The 24,266-nt window shown below is 47.2% G+C and overlaps 1 protein-coding gene across 1 annotated transcript; it reads left to right on the top strand.

Moving 5' to 3' along the window:
• Window positions 1-15,723: 15,723 nt before the first annotated feature.
• Vamp8 (vesicle associated membrane protein 8) lies at window positions 15,724-20,505 on the top strand. The gene is made up of 3 exons (XM_005076101.4): window positions 15,724-15,951; window positions 17,901-18,059; window positions 20,124-20,505. Exons 1-3 carry the CDS (start codon window positions 15,949-15,951, stop codon window positions 20,265-20,267), a joined length of 306 nt encoding a protein of 101 aa, XP_005076158.1. The 5' UTR covers window positions 15,724-15,948; the 3' UTR covers window positions 20,268-20,505.
• Window positions 20,506-24,266: the final 3,761 nt, after the last annotated feature.

Raw genomic sequence — 24,266 nt, 5'->3', positions numbered from 1 at the left:
AGGAAGGTAAACAAAGGGGAGATCAGGAGCAAGCTGTGAGTCCAGCCATCAGTCGGAGGGTCTTGATCAGAGTTGAAATATCCAACTCCCTACTGCAGGTGGCCCACAGCACAAGGAAAAAATCCCAGAACAGAACGATTCACCAGCATTATGGTCTCAGGACACTTTTACACTGTTGGAAATGGAGGAAACTGCTCTTTAAGGTTTACTTTTGTTTTAAGATAGGGTCTCATGTAGCCCGGCTTGGCTCAAACACCGTAGGTGAGGGTTTACCATGAACTATTTATCCTATTGCTTCCACCTCCTGAGTCTTAGTATTACAGACAAGTACTATGAGTTCTGCTTTTTTTTAAATGTGTGTATGTGGTGTGGGAAATAGACCTGTGTCCTCTGCTGAGTAGCAAACTGTCCCAGCAGCTGAGCGTCTTTCCAGCTCCTGTTTCGAAGAGCTTTACATTGAGAAGATTTTTAAATAAGTATCTGGGTATGGAGAGACGGCAGCAGTTCAGAGCATGTATGGTCTTGCTCTTGTGGAGAAACTGAATTTGGTTCCCAGTATCCCCATTAGGCAGCTCAGGACTGTCTCTAACTCCAGTTCCTGGGGGATTCTAGGCCTCTGGCCTCTGAAGGCACCTGCAATCATGTGCATGCACATAGTGAGCATTAGGATGGGTCAGATGGACAGGGATTCTGGCACTTGGGAGCCACAGAATAGTAAGTGTTACAGCCCCGATGGAAAGGTATCTGGCACTCGGGAGCCAAAGAATAACATGGGTCACAGTAAGCACGGTAGCTTACAGCCTTGCTCCAGGGAAAGGCTTCCCCAGTGTATCAGCTCTGCTCCAGCAGGGGAGGACTTTCCCTGGAGAATTTGTTACAGTTCAGCTCCAGCTCCATTTCCCCAGAGAATGTAACAACTTCAGTTCGCCAGAGGAAGGTTTACCCCAGCGAAAAGTGTTAGAGCCCTGCTCTGCTCTACCCAGGGTCGTCTCTGCTCTGGAGAAAGAAAGTCTCACCCAAACCTCATTCAAGAGATTTATTGGGAGGGAAGAATCCAGGAGAGTGACTGCCCTCTACCAGAGTGGCAGAGTACAGCCGGGTAACACAAACAGCCACAAGCTGAACAGACACAGGGTTTCCTAGGGCTTCTTGTGGGAAGGGGGCAGGTGGAGGGAGGGTTTCCAGGGTGGGGATTGGTCAGATGTCAATCCCTGAGCTTAGATCTTCTGCTCAGGGATTGGTTAGTTTTCTGCACAGGGTTAGGGTCAGATTTGGCCCTGGTTTCAGGGCCCACGTGTGTTTCTTTCTCTGGTCCTTTTTAGCCTTTTGGCTCTAGTTTAGGGCCAGGGTGCATTTCTTTCACTGGTTCTGATTCCAAGGACAAAGTTGTAACTCTGTTTTCTATCTCCTCCTAAATGTGCTAGGATTACAGAGGCTGGCTTCTTTTCATTCAGTTTTTATGTTGATTCTGTAGAGCCCGGCTCAGGTCATCAGGCTTGTACAACAAGTGATTTTGCCCACCAGACCCCCCCCCTTATTTGTTTTTAATAGCACTGGAGATTAGAACTACAGCTTTCCGCTTGCTCGGCAAGTGCTCTACCACTGAGCTATATCCTCGACCTTTTTAAGTTTGTTATTCTAAGACAGGGCTCCCATAAATTTCCTGGGCTGGCCTTGAATTCATTCTGTATCCCAGGCAGGCACCGAACTTGTGATCCGCCAGCCTTAGTCTTCCAAGTGCTTCGAGGCATACACCACTACATTCAGCAAAGTACATTGTCTTTGGTACTGGAAGATTCAACCTAGGGCATTGCAATAATAGACAAATGCTTTACTGGTGAGTCATATCCCAGCTCATCAAACGCATTCATAATTGAAAATGGTACTTTTATTATTTTTGAAGCAGAGTCTCTGTGTAGCCCTGGCTGTCCTAAAACTTGCTTTGTAGACTAGGATAGCCTTAAATTCAAAGAGATCTACCAGCCTCTGTCTGCTGAGTGCTGGGATTAAAAGCATGTGCCATCATGACTGGCAAAAATGGTATTTTTAGAAAATCAGACATGGTTGCATATGATGATAATCCTTACACATGTGAGACTGAGGCCAGGGGTAAGTTGCAAGTTCCACCAAAGCCAAGTCTACTTATGGAACTTCTAGATAGCGAGGCTGCATCATGAAACTCTGTCTCAAAAGTCCAAAACCAAGGAAATTAAAATCGTGCTTTTTGAAAATTCCAAACTGAGGGCTGGGCACGGTGCCACCTGCCTTTAATCCCAGCACTTGGGAAGCAGAGGCAGACAGATCTCTGTGAGTTTGAGGACAATATGGTCTACGTAGCATGTTGCAGGCAACCAAGGCTACCTCGTGAGGCTCAAACAAACAAACAAAAAAAAAAGAAGCTGCCTGCTGAGCCTGGGGAGATGGCTCAGTGGGAAGCCTGAAGACCTGAATTTAGTGGCCCTAAACCCGTGTGGTATCCAGAAGATGCATGCGTCTGTAATCCCAATGGCTTTAAGAAGAAATGGGAAACACAAACCAGAGAACTCCTGGGAACTTGCAGGGCCAGCTAATTAATCTGCCTAGACAGCAGTGAACAGCGAGGGACCCTGCCAAATAAGATGGATAATAAGCACCAATGTCTGAGGTTGTCCTTTGACCTCCACACGCACACCACGGAGTGTGCACACCCTCACACACATGAACAGATTCAACTACGCACCCAAGTTGCAATCTGGAGAGCTGGGGATGTAGCCCAGTTGACAGAAAGCTTGCTCAACATGCGTGAAACCGTGGGTTCAGTCCCCAGCACTACTTAAAATAAGGTGTGGTGGTACACATTTCTAATCCCAGGAGGTGGAGGCAGACGAATTAAAAGTTCACAATCATATCTGGGGTACTTAGTGAAACAACCTGGGGTACTTAGCGCCATTTCAAGAATAAATAAGGGCATAGAAAATGGCTCAGGAGTTAAAGAGCACATACTGCTCTTTCAGAGACCCAAAGTTCAATTCCCAGCACCCAAATTGGGCTGAGTTATTGCCTGCAACAACTCTGATGCTTCTGGTCTCCTTGGACACCTGCACTCATGTACACATGTGCACATATCCACACACAAACACATTACACACACAAACACACACACAAACTAATTAAAAATAAACAGAGCAAGTTCCAGGACAACCAGGGCTGTTATTCAGAGAAAACCTGTCTCAAAAATACAAAAAACATAAAATAAAGAGAACTACAGAGATGGTTCAGCAGTTAAGAGCACTGACTACTCTTTCAGAGGATCCGGGTTCAATTCCTAGTACCCACTTGGAAGCTCACAACCATCTGTAACTCCAGTTCTAGAGGACCCAAGACCCACTTCTGGCCTCTATGGACACTAGGCTACACATGTTGCACAGACAAACATTCAGACAAAATGCGCACATTTAAAAATGTAAAGTAAATGAAAATACAATAAAGTATTTTTTAAAAATTCAATATGGCCAAGCGGTGGTGACAGCACTCGCCTGTAGTCCCAGCACTGGGGAGGCAGAAGCAGGTGGATCTCTAAGAGTTTGAAGCCAGCCTGGTCTACAGCAAGTTCCAGGTTAGCTAAGAGAAACCCTGTCTTGGAAAAAAATCAATAGGGTGACTGGAGTTATGTCTCATCAGTTAAGAGTACTTGCTTCTCTTTCAGAGGTCCCAAATCTGATTCCTATCACCCACATTGAGTTGTTTCATAACCATTGTTACTGTGGTTCTAAGGTGATCCAATGTGTCTGGCCTCTGTGGGTATCAGAGACACACATAGGTACACATAATTTAGAAGGAAGAAAGGGAGGGAAGAGTGGAGGGAGGGAGGAAGAAGAGAGAGAGACAGAGAAGAAAGAAAGGCCGGGAAATATAATTTAGTAGTTAAGAGCTTCTTCAGCTCTAAGGGATTTGGTGCCCCCTTCTGGTCTCTAAGAGTACCACACAGGCATGCGAACAAAATCTCACTATGTGGCTCTGACCTGCTTGGAATACACTAACTACATGGTCCAGGCTGGCCTTGAATTCACAGTGGCCCACCTAATCTGCCTCTCAAGTACTGGGATTTAAGTGCCATCAGTCTTAGCTTTAAAAGAAATCATTTAAAACTTTTAATAAATAAATGTAAAATAAACAAAACAAACAAAAAATTTCAAACTAGGCGTGTTGTAGCATGCCTGTAATCCCAGTACTTGGGAGGGAGGCAGAAGCAGGAGGATGAAGAACTCAAGGCCATTCTTAGCTGAACAGAAAGTTTGGGGCCAACCTAGGCTACTTGTGACACTATCTCCAAAAAACCAACCAAACCAAAAAAAAAAAACCCATAAAATGAATAAATGAACAGATAAGTCAATAGCTAACTATTGGGACTATGTGACAGGAAGGAAAATGAATGGATTTTACTCCAATTTGCTGCCTCTGTCTGTCTTCTTGTTGTCCTGCCAGAAGCACAGTGCAAATGTCAACACGGCAGTGTTATTGTAGCTGCGGTCCTTGAAGTCCCCAGGAGCTCTGAGCCACACTGAGCACCACTGCTGGCAGATGTTGACATAAAAGCAGGGGTTATTGGAGCCAGATGTGTTTGGCAGCTGGAATCACTAGGCCAGCACTGTTCCTGCTGTTGAGGACATGTCCACTGCTAGGCAAGGCAGGTCACATCACTTTGGGAGCTACAGACCTATAAGAGGTGGATCTCTCAATCACTATCAAATGTGGCCCAGCAGGCAAAACATCCATACACAATGAATAAATAAATAAAATTTTAAAACCTGTGGTCCAAAGGGACTCAGTGCCACTCAGAAAGTTTGTGTTGAGTCTCCTAGGACCATGCACAATGATGGTTTTGGGCTATGTAGCTCAGTGGTAAAGTACTTGCCTGACATGCATGAGGCTCTGAGTTTGATCCTCAGACTTATCTAACTGCCCAAGTTAATTCCATCAAGATATATACAAGTGGCTCACTCTTGTAAACCCCGCACTTGGCAAGTAACAGCAGGAGGGTAAGGAGTTCAAGGCTGTCCTTGGCTACATATTGAATTGGAGACTAGACTGGACATTATGAGACTCTGTCTAAAACACAAAGACAGTAGCAATGTCTATAGAATGGAGGGATGGAGCGGGGAGTTGTACTTAGCAAGCATGCAGTCCTCAGTTCAATCCACAAGACTAATAATAATAACAATAACTGTGGTGGTTTGATTAAGAATGACCCCTGGGGCACGCCTTTAATCCCAGCATTTGGGAGGCAGAGGCAGGCAGATCGATGTGAGTTCGAGACTGGGGCTGGACAGACAGCCTCCAAAACAATACAGAGAAACCCTGTCTCATAAAACCAAAATAAATAAATAAATAAATAAAAGAATGACCCCCCAGCTAGGCGGTGGTGGTGCATGCCTTTAATCCCAGCACTCAGGAGGCAGAGGCAGGAGGATCTCTGTGAGTCTGAGACCAGCCTGGTCTATAAGAGTTAGTTCCAGGGGCTGGAGAGATGGCTCAGAGGTTAAGAGCACTGACTACTCTTCCAGAGGCCCTGAGTTCAATTCCCAGCAACCACATGGTGGCTCACAGCCATCTGTAATGAAATCTGGTGTTCTCTTCTGGCATGCAGACAGACATGGAGGCAGGATGTTGTATTGATAATAAATAAATAAATCTTAAAAAAAAAAAAAGAGTTAGTTCCAGGACAGCTCCAAAGCCACAGAGAAACCCTGCCTCAAAAAAACAAAAAAATAGAATGACCCCATAGACTCATATATTTGGATGTGTGGTCCCCCAGTTGGTGGACTGTTGGTGTCACGTCTGCTGCGCGGCCTGTGTCCGAGAACGTGCGGAGGGTGTCGGGTATTGAAAACACAGAGACTCGTTCAATGATATAAAGAGAACTTTAAACAGGCTCCAAAAAGGTTCAAGAAAAACTTCCTAAGAAAAGCTCCCACCAGAGAAGCTTCTGCTCTCTCCTCTCCCCTGGCTGGTTCTGCTCTGACACCAGAGGTGGATGTGTGTGGGTTTTTGAAGGTGCGGTTAGTCTTTTGACAAGGTCGAGGTCAGGGTGGTTTTCGTGGGAAGGCCTTTCCCAGGAACTTATTGTATCGTTTTTAGTAAACATGTTTTTACTAAACATTGTCTTACAGCTGCCTACTCCCAGGCAGAAGGGGAAGTGGGTCTCTGCTCAAGGTCTGGTGTTCCCACAGTTGGGAAGGATTAAGAGGTATGTCCTTGTTGGAGGAGGTGAGTTCAAAAGCCCATGCCAGGCCCAGTGTCTCTGCCTGCAACTTGAGAATCAGTACATAAAGCTCTCACTACTGCTCCAGCACCAAGCCTGCCTGCCACCATGAGGACTTCCTACCACGATGACAATGAACTACCTCTGAAGCTGTAGCAATTCCCCAACTAAGTGCTTTCCTTTATAACAATTGCCATGGTCATGGTGTCTCTTCATAGCAACAGAACACTGAGTAAGACAATAACTCAGGCTGGCAGGATGACTCAGTGACTGCTATCAAGCCTGATGACCTGAGTTTAATCCTTGGTGGAGGTGATAATAAACTCCTGCAAATTGTCCTCTGACCTCCACTTGAACACACACACACACACACACACACACACACACGTAAATAATGATACCGAAACAATAGGCAACTTCTGTAAGCATCTGTCTAATAGGAGATTTGCTAAAGAGAGACGAGACACTTGTGCCCCTCCCTAAGCTATCAGACTAGTGAAGAAGTTGCCTCCCAGGAGAGATTTCACAGAATTCTGAGTCCTTGTCACACTACACTACAGGCCAGACTCGAGGAGAGGCAATGAGGGGACCATGATGAGGGGAGTGAGTACTGACCAAGACTGCTCAGTTATGCCTGCCTCTTGCCCCCCATTTGAATCTAAACCTCATGACAGCACCCTAAAGGTGGACTTGGGGCCACTTGACCTCTTTATCTGTCCCTCTCTCCAATGTGGACACATTGGACCAATCTCCTTTTTCTGTTTCTATTGCTTGTCTCTTCGATGGGTGTGTTGGGAATTGGTGGCCAGTTGGGGATTTTGAGTCCAGGGTTTGACCCTAAGAACTCTAGTGCTACTGCTATTATGACATAGAAAGTCATAAATATTAAATAAATTCTATGGGAGCACTGGAGGAAATGTAGAAAAATCCAGGCAGTTTTATTTGTTTGTTCTGTGTTTGGGCTGGTGGTGCAGCTCAGTGGCTAGAGAGCTTCCATAACATGCACAAGGCCCTAACCCTGACCGCAGCCAAACAAAGATTTGCAATGCACTTGTAATCTCAGGGGTGGGGAGATGGAGACAAGCCATTCCCTTGGGCTTGTTGAACAGCCAATGTAGTCTATTTGGTGAATGCTAGGCCTATGATAGACCATGTCTTCAAAAAAAAAACAAAAAGTGGACATTGTTTGAGAGGAATCATACCCAGAGTGTCCTCGGACTTTGACTCCCAAATATACCTGCACACCCATGCACACACACAGCAGTAGCATTTGAACTTGCTTTAAAATATAAGTACAATTTGAGTTAGAGAGATGGTTCTTCAGTTATGAGCACTGGATGCTCTTCCAAAGGATCTGAGTTCAAGTCCCAGCACCCACCTGGCAGCTCACAGCTGGCAATAGCTCTAGTCCTAGGTGATTGATACCTCTTTGGCCTCTGACTACCACCACAGGGTGCACAGGCATACAAGCATGCAAAACACCAAATAAAGTAAAAGGGGAAAATGATTTTAAAGTTAAGTACAACATCCTTTGAGAAATCAAAAGTTCTCGGTGAGCTAGGTAGGGTGGCGACATTCACCTAGAACTTTCTGGATACAAGAAATACACCTATCTTTTCTTTTTGGTTATTTTAGCTTCTCTGTTTAGCTTTGTAGACCAGGCTGGCCTCAAACTCACAGAGATCTGCCTGCCTCTGCCTCCAGAGTGCTGGGAGTAAAGGTGTGTGTCGTGGCCGTCCAGCTTTTTGTTTGTTTGTTTGTTTTTGTTTTTGTTTTTGGAGTCAGGGTTTCTCTGTATTGTTTTGAAGGCTGTTCTGGAACTTGCTCTGTAGACCAGACTGGTCTCGAAATCACAGAGATCTTCCTGCCTCTGCCTCCTGAGTACTGGGATAAAAGGTGTGTGCCATCAACGCCTGGCTCACTGCTCAGCTTATACCTGTCTTATTAAGCAAAATACCCACGGCTGGAGAGAGCAGTCAGCAGTTAAGAGCACCAGCTATTCTTCCAGAGGACCCAGGTTTAACTCCCAGCATCCACATAAAATTAAAAAATTACATTAAAAAACAAACAAAATATCCCCCCCCAAACAAACAATTAACTGGTTGTACTAATTCAGTGACCTTTGCCTAGTGACCTGCTTTGGCTCAGGGAATTGTTAGTTTCTTATACAAAGCCTTCAGCATCCTGTCTCATGACATAGTCCAAAGATTGCATAATAAATCTCTCCAAGGATCTTTTCTAATAAAAATGTCACTCTGTCTGCATTGTGAAGAAAAACAACAACAACACCTTATTTAGCTCTAACTTTAAATTCCAAAACTTTGAATACGTTGCCTTAAGGGGAGGCTATGTCATATGATATAGACTGAGGACACAGCTCCTACCCTCTGCCAAGGAAAATTAAATCATTAAGACTAATAATTTTTTCAGACAGCACCTCATTATGCAGCCCAGGCTAGCCTGGCACTTACTTATCTTTCTACTTGAGGCTCCTGAGAGCTGAGACCACGCGTGTGTGCCCCCAACTCTTGTGCTAGGCACTTTTCTCATTTAAGTTTGAGATGTGGTCTTCTTTCTATGTTGCCCAGGCTGACTTCAGCTTCCCAAGTGGCTGGAGACAAATGCCATGCCACTACCCACTTCAAGCAATTAAGATTTTTTTTAAGTGGAGTTGGGAGGTTGCAAGAGGCCTGCACTCAGACCTGCTAAAGGTTAAACCACAGAATGTTCCAATAGGCTTGGGTAAACAATTGAAGTCAGTATCTGCTGGCCTTCAACATTTCTCAGCAGGAGTACCCTCAATAATTAACAGGAAGGTTTACAATTTAGGATGTCTGCCCAAGCAATGACTGCCTCCAAAAGCTATTCTGGAAATCCCCAATAAAAAGCAAAACAAAAGAAGCCCCTGTCTTTGCCTCTGTTTCAGGGTACTGGGGTTCAGTATGTCCAAACAGCTTTTAGATAAATCCTTCCTGGCTTCAGTGTTTTGGTTTGGTTTGGTTTTGGTTTTTCGAGTCAGGGTTTCTCTGTATTGCTTTGGAGGCTGTCCTGGAACTCGCTCTGTGGACCAGGCTGGCCTTGAACGCACAGAGATCCACCTGCTTCTGCCTACTGAGTGTTGGGATTAAAGGCATGTGCCACTACGGACCACTGCTTCGGTGTTTTGTGAGGTTCAGTGTTTGTCCATTTTGTTTTGGTTTTTGAAATGCTCTCAGTATGTGGCTTTGGCTAGCCAGGAGCTTACTGTGCAGACCAAGCTGGCCTCAAAGTCAGAGATACATTTAAAAAACATTTTAAAGTAGTGCTGTGTTGGAGCTGGGAAGATGGCTCAGAGATTAAGAGCACAGACTTTTCTTCCAGAAGACCTGGGTTCAATTTCCAGTGCCCACAAAGCAGCTCACAACTGTCTGTAGCTCCAGTGCCAGGGAACCCAACACCCTCACACAGACATACAAGCAGGCAAAACACCAATGAGCATAAAATAAAAATATAAATAATTTTTTATAATGTAGTGCTGTGTTTCAGAATTTAAATATAAACTGGGGGTGGTATCCCACGCTGGTAAACCCAAGACTAGCAAGGTTGAGGCAGGTAGATTATCATAAATTCAAGGCTAACTAAGATTATATAGCAAAATACAGTCTTTACAATAAATAAAAATTGTAAGTCTTGGAGACAATGTGTATGCAGCTACAAGCATGCATGTGAAAAAGGAAATTGATAGAGATGAGGGCAGAAGAGGCAAATTCAATTTTATGGGGAATTCCAGAAATAAAGAAATATGAGGGAAAATTCCCACAGACCCAAGGAGTGAAGAACAGCAAAAATGGGTGTTTGAGGATAGACATGGGTAAGGCTGAGAAGCTGGGCTTCCAAAAGCTTTGGAGAGTGGTTGAACACCAGGAATGCCTACCCAGAAATCTGCCTTTAGCCAGGGCGCAAGGTGACTTTTCTGTCTGGGGAACACAGACAGCAGTCTCTAAATGAATGGGTAGGGCTGGAAAGGTAGGTCTGGAAACGGATGGAGTTGTCTAGAGCGGAGGCCATGTTGGGCTCCTGGGATTGGTGGAAAGAAGCAGGTGAACATATAAAATGACAAGGAAGGAATGAAAATATGGAGCAACCCCAGGTGTGATGCTGGGATCAAACCCAGGACTTGCCCTGGGCTAGAAAAATAGTCGCAGAGCTACGACCAAGCTCTTGCTTTTATGCTTGCTTCATTTTGTGGCGTGTTGGCTCACACTGTAGCCCAGGCTAGATCTTCTGCCTTACCACCCCATCCTCCAATACGGGCTTTACAGGCCTGTGTCACTATGCCTGGCACCAGCCTTTGTTTTCATTTTGTTGAATTTTTTCCCAAGATAGTTTTATTTTTAAATATAGAACAAAAAAACAAAAAAACAAGGCTATCCCACAAAACACCTCTACAGAGGAAGCATGTAAAACAGGAAAATGGCTCTAGATATGACAGACCCACCACACATTTCTCCTGAACAAAAGGCCTTCCTGCACCAAAAATACATCACATGGGGAATTTAGCTTGTCATCCAAAGGAGACTAAGCTCCCTGACTCTCTCCAGACCCGGCTTCTAGACTGAAGTACGATTGTTTGGTTGAATTTGTTTGTTTTTGAGACTCTCTCACTCCCTATTGCTTGAGTGCTAGAATTACATGCATGAACCATCATGCCCACCTTTTGTTTGTTTGTTTATGAGATGAGGACTTGATGTGTAACTCCACCAGCCTAAAACTAGTTGCCTTTTGAGGCTGTAATATTCCTCTTCCCTATTTTCTCATTCATTTCTCTCCTTTCTCTGCTTTGTTTTTTAGGTGGATTCTGGCTATAGCTATGTACCCGAGGCTAGTCTTGAACTCCTGATCCTTTTGCCTCTGCCTCTCAAGTACTAAGTACAGGAATGTGCTACCATGCCTGACGATTTTTTCTGTTTTGTTGTTCTTTTTGAGACTCTGTCAGCCTGGGCTGACCTCAAGCTCTTTGTGTAGCCCAGGCTAGCCTCAGACTCACAGTAATCCATCCTCCTGCTTGGCCTTCACATGCTGGGATTACAGGAGTGAGCCACTTGCCCAGCATAAAAAATGATTTTTGCAAGTTGCCTTCATTCTCATTCCTATCTGCAGAGCCAGAAAGCTCCAGAGGGAAATGACTTGCCCGAGGTCACCTAGCTGAGTCCACAGCACAGCGGATGGTCCCATTCTTCTGCTCACTAGAGACTGAGAGCACCCTTAAAACACTGCCTGGGCCTCTCTAGCTTCGACCTATGACCTACTGCCCTGGTTCCTCACAAAGTGGCTGAGTTCCCATCCCTGGGTTGTGAGCTGGTAATCCCAGCACTAGTGGCTCACACACAGCAGGATCATTCTCAGCTGCATAGTGAGCTCCAGGTCATCAGTCCCCGCTACACAAGATCTTATATCTCAAGGGGGGAAAACATCACACTAAAGTTAAAACAGGAGGCACAGAAAAGTTACTGAGATTTTCATTTCTTCTGAAGCAGAGCACCCTCTTCTTTCTAGGAACAAAAAGCCCGTGGAAAACAATCTCAAGAGGCCACACCAAAACCAGAGTCTGGGGAGTTCTCCGTTCAGTGGGCGGCAAGGGGAAGGGAGGCAAGTGGGGAGGGATGGAAGAATGGAGGGGGGAGGCAAAAGGGGAGGAAGGCAAGGGGGAGGGAGACAGGAAAAGGAAAGCCTGGACGTTTGGCTCATACCTATAATCCCCAAATGTAGAAATCTGAGGAGGGAAGATCACAGGGAGTTTCAGGCCAGCCTGAACTACATATCCTGTTTCAGGCCACCTGAGCTACATTATGAGAGTATGTCTCAAAATATAAAATAAAATAAAAAATAATAAATCCAAAAGAGAAATGGAGAGGCTGCTCAGTACAAACTGCCCTAAATTCAGTTGGCCACACCCACATCAGGTAGCTCACAACACTTCCAGGGATTCCAACGCCCTCTAAGTCTTTAGAAATAATGAAATGGGACGGAAGCTGTGACTGGACGGTAGATTCTTGCCTAACAAGCACATGACTGACCCTGGGTTCAATCCCCAGCACCCATCTCCAAAGAAAATAGAATAAAGCTTTTGTTAGTTGTGCAGTTCAATTTTTTCTACTTGTCAAACAAAACTGTAAAAGAGGCTGGAGGTGTAGCTCAGGTGGTAGTTCCTTACCTGGCATTGTAGGAAGCATTAGAGTCAAAGCCAGCACCGCATGAGAGCAAGCATGGCGGTATAGGTGTATCTTTCTGTTAACCAAACCCATCCAAATCGTCATTTCAACATTCCATCGGTTGGTTGGTTTATTGATGGATTGACTGATGGACTGACTGATGGATTGATTGATGGATTGACTGAGGGATTGACTGATGGACTGACTGATTGAAGGTCTGACTATGTAGCCCAAGGTAGCCTTGAATGTGATTGTCCCAGCCACAGATTGCTGAGTTCTGGGATTACAGGTATAGAACACCACACCAGGCTATAAAATACTAATGAAAATTTGAAAGTAGTATTTTTATATTAAGTTTTTGAAATCTGACATGCATTTTATAGCCTCCATTCTCACTAGTCATACTGTCAATGCTCCACGATCACATGTAGTCAGTGTTGTATTGGACAATACACGTAGGGAACAGGGTGTGAGGTCTTTTTTTTTTCCCCCGAGACAGGGTTTCTCTATATTGTTTCGGAGGCTGTCCTGGAACTCGCTGTGTAGACCAGGCTGTCCTCGAACTCACAAGGTCCACCTGCCTCTGCCTCCTGAGTGCTGGGATTAAAGGCGTGAGCCACCAACGCCAGAGAGGGTGGGAGGTTTTAGGACAGAACCTAGAATTCCAAACATTCTAGGAGAATCTCTGCTGCTGAGAGAGTCATCCCCATGTTTTCTTTGTTTTGTTTTTGTTTTTTGAGACAGGGTCTCTCTAACCAGTCCTGGCTGTTCTGGAACTCACTATGTAGACCAATCAGCCTCAAACTCACAGAGATCCTCCTGCCTCTGCTTCCTAAGTGATGGGATTAAAGACAGTTGCAACCACACCCAGCCTAGGTGGGTTAGGTCTTATAGACCTCTTTGCAGTTTGAGGTGACTTTTAAAATACATTTCTTTCTTTTAAAAGTATTTTATTTAATTTTTATTAATTTTTGACAGCCTCATCACAGCCCTAGCTGACCTGGAACTGGTTAAGAAAACCAGGCTGGCATCAGACTCACAGAGATCCACCCACCTATTACTATGGTGTTTGTGTGTGTGTGTTTGTGCACATGAGTACAGGGTCTGCTGGGGTCAGAAGAGGGCATCGAAGCCCTTGGAGCTAGAGTTACAGGTAACAAGCTGCCTGATGTGGGTGCTGGGAATCAAATCTGAGTCCTCGGGAAGCACGGTGCATGCTTGAGTCCTGCCACTTGATGAGAGAACCAGCAGAACCTAAAGACCTTGTTTAGAGCTGACATTCTCATCACATCAGGGGCCTTACAGCTAAGGTCAGGTGTAAAACTGACATCCTCTGTTGTAATCTCATTCCTGTTTATTCTAGATGTTTCTTTCGCTTTACTGGGAAAGGAAGGGGTTGTGCAGTTTTAAGAAGTTACTAGGAGGCAACAGGTATTACTCTTTCTCTGTCCTACATGACAGCTCCCAAACGATGACATGGAGACTTACTTTTTTTTTTTTTTTTTTTTTTTTTTTGGTTTTTCGAGACAGGGTTTCTCTGTGGCTTTGGAGGCTTTGGAGGCTGTCCTGGAACTTGCTTGGTCATCCAGGCTGGTCTCGAACTCACAGAGATCCGCCTGCCTCTGCCTCCCGAGTGCTGGGATTAAAGGTGTGTGCCACCAACGCCCGGCCCGAGACTTACTATTATTTATGAAAGTTCAACATATACTTAGGCTTGCTCATATGTAGCTCTTATAACTTAAATTAGCCCATTTATGTTAATATACGTTCTATTGTGCGGGGCTACCTCTCTTCCATCCTGCACCCCCTGTTGCTTCTCTGTGTCTCCTGGCTTCTCCTTCTTACCCAGATCCCTGCTCCCCAAATCCCGCCTATACCTCCTGCCTAACTATTGGTCTTCAGCTTTTTATTACAACAATTGAAGCATCTTCACACAGTGTACAAATATCCCACAGCATACTCTTTCCGAGATGGTTCAGTTCCCAGCACCCACATCAGGCAGCTCACAGCTGCCTCTAACTCACCAGGGAACCTGGCTCCTCTGCCCTCAGGCATAGACACACACACACACACACACACACACACAAACAATAATAACAATCCTTTAAAAAACAGTCTAATTTTTTAAAGTGTTACTAGTTGCTTTGATTTACTTCTATAAAACTAAGTGTGCAGTGTTTGGGATGCAGGCCACCCATGAATCCCTGAGAACTCACAAGGGAAAACACTAAAGTGTCTCAGAATGATACAGTGATTCTAAGTTTATTAAAGCCTTTTTTTTTTTTTTTTTTTTAGGCTCTTATTTGTCAGAGGAGCTAAGATTTCCTCCTTGGCGCTGTTATTTCTTCTGGGGTGGGAAAGAAGGTCTGTTCTCTTGGTGCCCTGTTATTGTTCTGTCTTGACAAACTCCATCCGGAGAAGAGCAGATTTTTCTCTGGCTGCGAGCCACATGCGGTGGAAAAACCCTTTACCCCAGGCCCCCTCCTAATCCACTGGACAATCCTCTGACAACTGACCAGGGTCACCAACCCGCATGGTGACCTTTGGAGGGAAATGCAGGACTGCTGAACTCTAGAAGGGAAGGAGGGGCTGATGGGAGAGCCACCATTTCCCGACTGTCTTCTGCCCCTGGACACTGCGGAAGGCGCCCTGCCCTTGCTGTTTGCACTCCCCACTGCCTAAGGTCAGCCCTAGCACCCGAAAAACCCTGAGGGCCACAGAGATGCCCTCAGGGCCAACTTGGAATTTTCCAAGAGACTTTAAAGATTTCGTGTGTGTGTGTGTGTGTGTGTGTGTGTGTGTGTGTGTGTGTGTGTGTCTGTGTAGGCACATGAGTGTTCACATACCCACAGAGACCAGAAGAGGGCATCCAGACCCCCCCACGGCCCCCTCCCCACAGCTGCAGTCACAGGCGTGTATGAGCAGCCAGATGTGGGCGCAGGGCACTGAACTTCCGTCCTCTGGTTCTCTGCAAGAGCAGCAGGTGCTCTTAACTGCTGACCCATCTCTCTGGCCCTGTTTTCTGGGGGATTTTAGTGCTTTCTTCTCACTCAGGATGGCCCTGGGGGACAAAGGTTGCTCAGCGAGATGTTTTCACCAGTACATTCGTTTCTATCCGAACAAGGCTAATTTACGTCCCTGAAAACTAGAATTACTTCTTTGAAGCTTAAAAAGGAGAGGCCACGGGTTTCTGAGAACTGAGGAGGGTTGGTTGATCCTTTCATTCTCCCTCTGGATAACTTAGATGCTCCCCCGCCCCCACCCCGCCCCAGTCCGGAGTGCCTCGTTGCTTTAAGCCTAAGCTTTTGTTTGGGAGGAGACTGGGAGGGCCGCAGAGGGCGGCCGCCTACCTGGAGAAACCTGCAGTTAGGTGTGGCAGGAGCTGGAGAGGCTGGAGTCGCGGGATGGGCCGGAGGCGGGCAGAAAGTTGGAGTAAGCAGGAAGTGAAGCTGTGGCTGCCTAGAGTGGAAACAGACTAGGGGAGTACTGCTTTGAGAGGCCCAAGAGCTCCGAGACATGGTGAGTGGCGTGGGGACTGGGAAAAGAGAGATTTAGGAGGACGGTAGAGGGGGATCGGGGCTGGGGGTTGGCTGTGTCGAGATAGGTAAGTTGGCGGCGGTCAGAGGAGAGGGCTGGCCCTACTGCTGCCTCTGTCTCCTGACTTTTGACAACTCGTCCACAAACAGCAGGCCCGGGGTTCCTGCCACTTCTCCACTGCCTTCCTCCGGTGACCTCGGTGCTGGGTCGGATCAGAGTTTTGGTGGGGGCTGGGGGACCCGAATTCCAAGCCAAGCTGCTGCGCCGGCGCCCTCCCCCTCCTCCGCCTTCTCCAGCTGGGCCTGAGCCCGGGGTTGTGACATTGCCGGGCCACAAGCGCCCCTGCTCTTAGGGGCTCAGATTCCAGCCCAGCAGGCTGGAGTTCGTCCCCTCCTAGCCTCGCACTGTATATAGGCAGACACCCAAAGGACCTGCCTGGCCACCAAAGCCACTGTATGTAGGCAGACACCCAAAGGACCTGCCTGGCCACAAAAGCAGACGCTTCTCTTAGAGACATTAGCAAGAGCGCCCGGGTTTGTAAAGCAGCCCGACATCGGTTCTCCCTGACAATATAGCTTCAGCTCACACCCGTGACTGGTACCTGAGGCCCCTAGGTCACTAAGGGAGGAGTCCATGCCTTTTCCCTCCTAGTTCAAAAGCCTTATCTTGAGGCCTCCTGGATAGAGACCGCAGCAGGGAGGGCGTTTGATATCTGCATAAGCAGGCAGTGGTGTGTGGCCTACACCAGGCGTTCAACTCTGGGGAAAGCAGAAGTGTGTGGTCCAACGGCACAGGATACTTTCTGGGGGCCACAGCCACTGAACCGCAGTTACCCTGCCCAGCAGGCCGGAACCAGAACAACTCTCCAACAGCTGTCTGGAGAGGCACTCACACTTGTAGTAAGACCTCGCTAGGATTGGGAAGAGGCTGGCTTGGCTGTGCACTGCTGAGGAAAACTGAACGGCCAGCGTGTCATCCTCTGACCCTCTTTGTGGAGGGTGGAAATAGAGAGAGGAGTGTGCTGTTTTTCCTTGTCAGGGATCCTGAAAATCCCACAAAGAAAGTGGGATTTTTCTCATCTTCTGGGACTTTGAATGCACTTGTGTGCAAGCCTGCCAGCCTGAGTTCAACATCCCTCCCGCTTCTGTCCATCCAAAAGAAGATGACCCACTCATGAACGCTCTCCTCTGCCCTCCACATGAGTGCTGTGGCGTGCGTGCATATTCCCCGGGCCATCCCCCACTGATAGATAGCATATATATTGCAGGGCTGAGAATGTGGCTCAGCTGGGGGAGTGCTTGCCTGGAATGTTGAAGCTCTGGGTTTGATTCCCAGCATCTCATAAACCAGGGATGGCGGTGCACACCTGTAATCTCAGCAAAGGGCGGGTAGAGACAGGCGGTCACCCTGCTTAGGAAGCTCGAGGCCTTCCTAGGCTGTATGAGCCCCCGTCTCAGATGAATAATGAGTAAATAATAAAGCTGGGGAGCTGGCTCCGTGGGTGAAGTGCTCATCACATGAGAATGGAGATTTGAGTTGGATCCTCAGACCCATGTTTGGAAAAAAAAAAGTCAGGTGTGGCTGCGGCGCAAGCTCTGGGTGTGATGGCTCCTAGTGTTAGGATGGGAGAGATAGGCTGATCCCTGGGGCTTGCTGGCCAGCCCAAAACGAGAGCCCCAGGCCAATGGGAGACCCAGCCTCTGAGGTGGAAGGCACCTGTGGAGTGACACCTGACCATCCACAGCTGATCTCTGGCCTCTCATGCCTCGATACACACGTGTGCGTGCACCCGTGCGATCATAGACAAATGTCATTCTCTTTGTAAACAAAGTATTGGAAATAGCTAAAAATCTACTTCAGTTCTTCCAACTTCCTCTGGCCTCTTGGATCCTCTGCTGCTTGGCCTAATTAACCCCTGTATTGACACCCAGGAGGAGGCCAGTGGGGGTGCCGGAAATGACCGAGTTAGGAACCTGCAGAGTGAGGTGGAGGGAGTCAAGAATATCATGACCCAGAATGTGGAAAGAATCTTGGCCCGAGGGGAAAACTTGGACCATCTCCGAAACAAGACAGAGGACTTGGAAGCCACGGTGAGATGGGGAGCGAACTGGGGTTAGAAGGAGAGATCTGGGGGGGGGCTGCGGGGTGGAGGCAAAACCAGCAGAGGGGATGGCAGACTGCCATGTGTACTGGCCTCTTGCCTATTGAGGGGGCTGTCGAGCCCCCACTTCTGGCTCCTTGCCCCTTGACTGGTTAGTACAGAGCCCAGTGAGTGCGTCCATTTGGGCTTGGGTGGGGGTCCACCCACAGGGCCATTTCTGAGACTTCTTTGGGGGCATGAAGCTGATTCTTCCTTTGAAGCCCTGGACAACCATTTGGGGTTGACGTCCCCAAAGCAGAGTTATGAGCTCAGGGAAAGAGGTCTTTGGCTTTTAGCATTTCCCACAAGTGATTAGGCTGGGACTGTAAAAATAGAGTTCCGCTGAGTCTGCTTTAAAACACAACTGGGAAGAGCAGTGAAATTCTTTGATCCCAGGAACCCTCTGCCTGCCAAAGTCCAGAATAAATAATATCTCCTACACATCTGCTCAGCCAAGGCTGGAGCCTCGGTTTCCACATACTGTGACCCCAAGTGTAAGCTGGATACAGGGACACTTAGTGTCTGTAAGCTAACTTGGGGGAGCAGGAGGCATTTTCTTACTCTTCCAACTTTCTGTGGCATACTGCTTCCTCCAGCTTCCACAGTCCCTAAAGATAAAGTGTCACAGAGCCAGGAGATGTGCCCATCTGAAGCACATTCCTGTAACACACACACACACACACACACACCGCCTGTGAGTCTGCTCTCCAAAGGCCAGATTGCTCTGTCAATCAAACAAGCTTAGATTGTGAGCACAGGTAAAAGACCCCTCAGTGTGCAGGTCAGTTGGGGGACGGGGGCAAGAAAAAGAAGGGAGGTTGGAGATACTGCTCGGGTGGTTAGAGTTCTTGACTAGAATCCATGAAACCCTGGGTTCAGTCCCTGACACCATATAAATCGAGCGCTGTGGTGCATGCCTGTAACCCCAGCTCTTGGAAGGTAGCAACAAGAGGGTCAGAAGTTCAAAACCAGGCCATCAAGATGGGCTCAAGGGTAAAGGCACTTGCTGCCCAAGGACTGGAGTACCGTACCTGAGATGCACATGTTTGGTGGAAGGACAGACTCGGTCCCTACAGAATAACCTCTGACCTTCACTCCGGTGTGTTCACACTACACACACAAACATACATCAACACAATTTTTAAAAGTTCAAGGTCATCCTTCTCTACATAGGAATGGAGGCCAGTCTTTGCTATATGAGATCCTGACTAGAAAGAAAGAAAACGGAAAGGCAGGGAAGTCCTGGCCCCTGCCATGTTCAGAGGGAAACTGCGTGAGCTCAAGAATTCTAACCCTGAACTTGGCTTACAGATTGTTGTGGAAAGGGAGTTATCAAGGTAGGAGGGTAATGCATTGTAGCACCCTGCAGGCAGAGATAGACAGATTTCTGAAGTTCCAGCCAGTCAGGGAGTCCCTGTCTCAAAAGTTAAAAACAAACAAACAAAACCCAGAGAGATAGCTCAAGGGGTAAAGATTCTTGTCTCCATGGCTGATTACAGAGTTCAATCCCCGGGGATTCACATAGTGGAAAAAGAGAACCAGCTCCTGCAAGTTGTCCTCTGTCTACCACATGAGTAGCGTGGTGCATATGACAACACACACAGACACAAGTAAATGTTATAAAAATATTTTTAAAAGCTTTCCCATTCCCATAGCTGGGCGTGGTGGCATACACCTTTAATCCCAGCACTCAGAAGGCAGAATCAATCAGATCTCTGAGTTTGAGGCCAGCCTGGTCTATATAGTGAGTTCCAGGACAGCCAGGGCTGTTACACAGAGAAACCCTGTTTCAAAACAAACAAAAAACCTTTCCATTCCCATTGTAACAGGAAAGATTAATTGATTGATTCGTTAACTAGTTTTGAGGTAGCTATGCCTAGCTCCAGCATCTTTGTTTCAGGCTCTTATTTTGATTTATCATGTAAACATCTACACTATGACGTGAGGGCCTCCGTTTGTACTCTTGTTCTGCGGGAAAGAGTCATTGGCTCACTACTTTATCTTGTCCTAACAGTCTGAACACTTCAAGACAACATCGCAGAAGGTGGCCCGGAAGTTCTGGTGGAAGAATGTGAAGATGATTGTCCTCATCTGTGTGATTGTTTTTGTCATCATCCTCCTCATTGTGCTCTTTGCCACCGGCACCATCCCCACTTAAGGCCCCCGTTCATCCCCCCCCCATGTGTGCCGAGCAGGGCCCTCTCCCGTCCTCCTCCACAGAAATGCTGCTCGGTCCCCGTGAGGGCCCTCTGCTACATCATACGCTCCAGAAGCACCTCGATCCCCTGGGAGGAGAGAGCTGGACTGTGGCTGCGTCTCATGGGTCCTGAGAGTGGGTTAGAGAGACCCAGAGGACCCTGCCGGTGGCTGGTGGGCAATAAAGACCCTTCACTGTCCCTAAGTGTATGCGCACATTCCTCCTTTCCCTTTCGCCCTGTGCCCTTCTGTTTCTCTTCCTGGGGTCCTCCCCTCTGGATTGGTTTCTCCCAATCTAGAACCACGATGGTGCAAAGATAGAGAGCACAGCTTTATAGAAGAAAGATGGCAGCTCAGAGGCTTTGCACATCTGGATTACAGATGTGAGTCACTATACCCAGGTGGAATCAATAGTTCTATCTGTCACTATCACTCTTTGTGTGTGTGTGTGTGTGTGTGTGTGTGTGTGTGTGTATTATTATATGGACTTTTGTTTTTAAAAAGTGTGGGTATGTGGCCGGGCATTGGTGGCACACGCCTTTAATCCCAGCACTCGGGAGGCAGAGGCAGGCGGATCTCTGTGAGTTCAAGACCAGCCTTGAAGCCACAGAGAAACTCTGTCTGGAAAAACCAAAAAAAAAAAAAAAAAGTGTGGGTATGTGAATGCAGGTGCTTCCAGAGGTCAGAAGAGGATGTTGATCCCCCTAGAATTGGAGTTGCAGGCAGCTATGAGCTGCCCAACATGAGTGCTTGGAACCAAACTTGGGTCATCTACAAGAACAGTTAGCACTCTTTTTTTCCTTCTCCTTAGGCAAAAAATTATTATTATTATTATTATTATTGTTATTAGTTTTTTTGAGACAGGGTTTCTCTGTGTAGCATTGGAGCCTGTCCTGGAACTCGCTCTGTAGACCAGGCTGACCTTAACCTCACAGAGATCCGGCTGCCTCTGCCTCCCGAGTGATGGGATTAAAGGTGTGCGCCACCACCCAGCCACTTTGCACTCTTAACCAAAGAGTCATCTCTCCATCTTCCTCCATCCCTTCCATCCTGTATACATGTGTATGTGCACATCTGTATGGGTGAATGCAAGTGTATCTATGTGTGTGGAGGCCAAAGGTCAATGTCAGATGTCTTCATTGCTTCCCACCTTGCTGTCTAGTGGCCTGTTTTTCTTCCTGACCATACTGGAGATTGAGCCTATGGTATCATGTGTGCGAGATAAGCACTCTACCACTGAGTTACATCTCGAGACGGGATCACTCACGGAACCTGGAGCTCATCAATTTGGCTAGGATGGCTGGCCAATGAGCTCCAGGGATCTACCTGTCTCCACAGTACTGAGGTTACAGAATCACGTGTCAAACTTTTACATGGGTACAGGAATCCTGACTCAGGCCCCTGTGCTTGCACAGCAAGCACTTTCCCTACTGAGCTATCTCCCAGTCCCTCCTGTTTTCCTTCAGAGCACTGTGTTCTTTGTCGCAGGCCACAGGAAGAAGGATTTCCTAGGAATCCTACCACAGGGAGAATTAAAACCTCCATGGCACTTTAGGGTAGGATGCAGGATTCGGTGTCTCCCTTGGATCCTGTCATGTCCTTTAACTATCCTCCTGGATGTGTTTGCAGATATGCTGTGTCATTTAGGACCTGGTTCAAGAGCCTCTTCTGCCATGTCTCTTCTGTGGCCTTGGTATAACTCAGAGCCAGAAGGAGAAGGAACTGGTCAGCTTTCCCTTTGTTGGTAATGGTCAGCTTTCCCTTTGTTGGTCGTTCTGTGTGTTCTATTTGTCTTTTGTCCACCCCTGTTCTTCTGGGTCTTTATAGGCCCTGGATCTCAGCTGTTGGTGTTCTGAGTGGGTGGGGGCAGGCATCCTTCCCCAGAGTCCCATGCTAGTCACAGTCAATGTCACAGGACAGGGCCTGAAGCACAATGAGCTTTCTGTCTTCTGGAGCCTTCCTCCCCACCAGGTTCTTTGTCACCACTGTTCTTTCCAGGGCCCTGCCTGCATCGGTTTGTGGGGAGGGTTCTTGGCTACCTCTGCCCCTGTTTCCTCCACAGCCTTTCCAGAATTAGAAACAACCTGTTGCTGGGAGGATGTGAGGTAAGGGCAGGGTTAAGAGACAAATGTTTGAGACTAACCAGAGGCCAGATTCTGGAACCGTGCTCCTGATTCCGGGCAGGGCAGGGAAAGTACCAGATAGCCCCTCTTGGTCTGCTTTGCCATGACTGCTCCTGCCCTCTCTCACCGAGCCTGTTCTGAGGTGCTGTGTCCAGACTCTGAGCCTGTTCTGAGGTGCTGTGTCCAGACTCTGAGCCTGTTCTGAGGTGCTGTGTCCAGACCAGTCTTCTGTCTTCACAGCGGTTCAAGCCCAGGAAAGAAAGTCCCTGACTCTTTGGTTAAGGGGCTTCATTTGGGATGTCAAGGGCAGTCTGGAAGGTGGAAGATGGGTTTTGTAATTTCTCCACAGACGCTCAGGAGACTACACCAGCACCTGCAACACAGGAACAGGCCCACAAGTTCTCATGATGAGTTTAGAGCAGAGAAAAGCCAGAGAGCCTTTCCCATGAGTAGCTGCTTTCTTCTTTTTATACTGGAGTGAAATTCATATGGCAAACTTTTTTGTTTTTTCTTTTGTTTTTGTTTTTTGAGACAGGGTTTCTCTGTATTGTTTTGGAGGCTGGAACTCGCTCTGCAGACCAGGCTGGCCTCGAACTCACAGAGATCTGCCTGCCTCTGCCTCTGGAGTGCTGGGATTAAAGGCGTGCACCACCAATTCTGGACACTGTTTTTTTGGAGACCAAGTCTCACTTTGTAGTCTAGAGTAGGTTGTTCTGGAATTTACTATGTAGCCCAGGTTTATATCAAAGTCAGTCAATCCTACTGCCTCATCCTCTTAAGTATTAGGATCACAGCCATAAGCCACAGTGCCAGCTCAGTTTGCCTGTTTTGTTTTTAGACAGGGTCTTATGTCTTAAATTCACTATATAGTAAGTAGCTGGACAGTGGTGGCGCACACCTTTAACCTCAGCATTCAGGAGGCAGAGGCAGAGCAGATCTCTGAATCTGAGACCAGCTTGGTCTACAGGGCGAGTTCCAGGACAGACAGGGCTACACAGAGAAGCCCTGTCTCAAAAAGCCAAAACAAACAAAAACAACATAAAAAAATCACTCTATATCAGACCAGGACTTTGAACTTTTGATCCTTCTGTCACTGGCTCCCCAGTGCTGGGATTTCAGGCATCTTCCACTAAATCTGGTTTACATAATGCGGGAGATCAAACCCAAAGCTTGCAGCGTGATAGGCAAGCACATGCCCAGTCACAATTAACAATTTAATTTTTTCCTTAACACTTCAGTCTTTTAAAAAATTACTTTTTCGAGAGGCCAGGCCAGCATCCTGAACCTCAGATTGGTGCCCAGCTCAACTGTCATCAGGCAGCCTTTACCCGGCAACTGATGGAAACAGATGCAGAGAACCACAGCCAAACATTAGGCCAAGTTCTGGGAATCCTGCTGAAGGGAGGGAGGAAGAAGCCAGAGGGGTCAAAGGACATCACAAAAAACCTCACAGAAACAACTAACCTGGGTTCATAGTTCGTAACGACTAAGCTAACAACCAGGGAGTCTGCATGGGACTGACATAGGCCCTCTGCATATATGTGACAGTTTGGTAGCTTAATCTTCTTGTGGGATTCCTAAAAGTGGGAGCAAGGGCTGTCTCTGACTCCTTTACTGGATTTTGGGATCCTATTCCACATCATGGGTTGCCTTGCCCAGCTTTAATACAAGGTGAGATGCTTAGTCTTACAACTTGGTATGCCATGCTTTGTTGATATCTATGGGAGGCCTGCCCTTTTCTGAATAGAAACAGAAGAGGAATGGATTGAGGGGGAGGGGTGAGGGGACAGAGAAGAGGGGAAACTGAGGTCAGGATGTAAAATAAGGAATTTTTTTTA

The sequence above is a fragment of the Mesocricetus auratus genome, unplaced genomic scaffold (genome assembly GCF_017639785.1).
Source record: "Mesocricetus auratus isolate SY011 unplaced genomic scaffold, BCM_Maur_2.0 Super-Scaffold_100676, whole genome shotgun sequence".
Classification (NCBI taxonomy): domain Eukaryota; kingdom Metazoa; phylum Chordata; class Mammalia; order Rodentia; family Cricetidae; genus Mesocricetus; species Mesocricetus auratus.
This window is presented reverse-complemented; position numbering and strand designations above follow the sequence as displayed.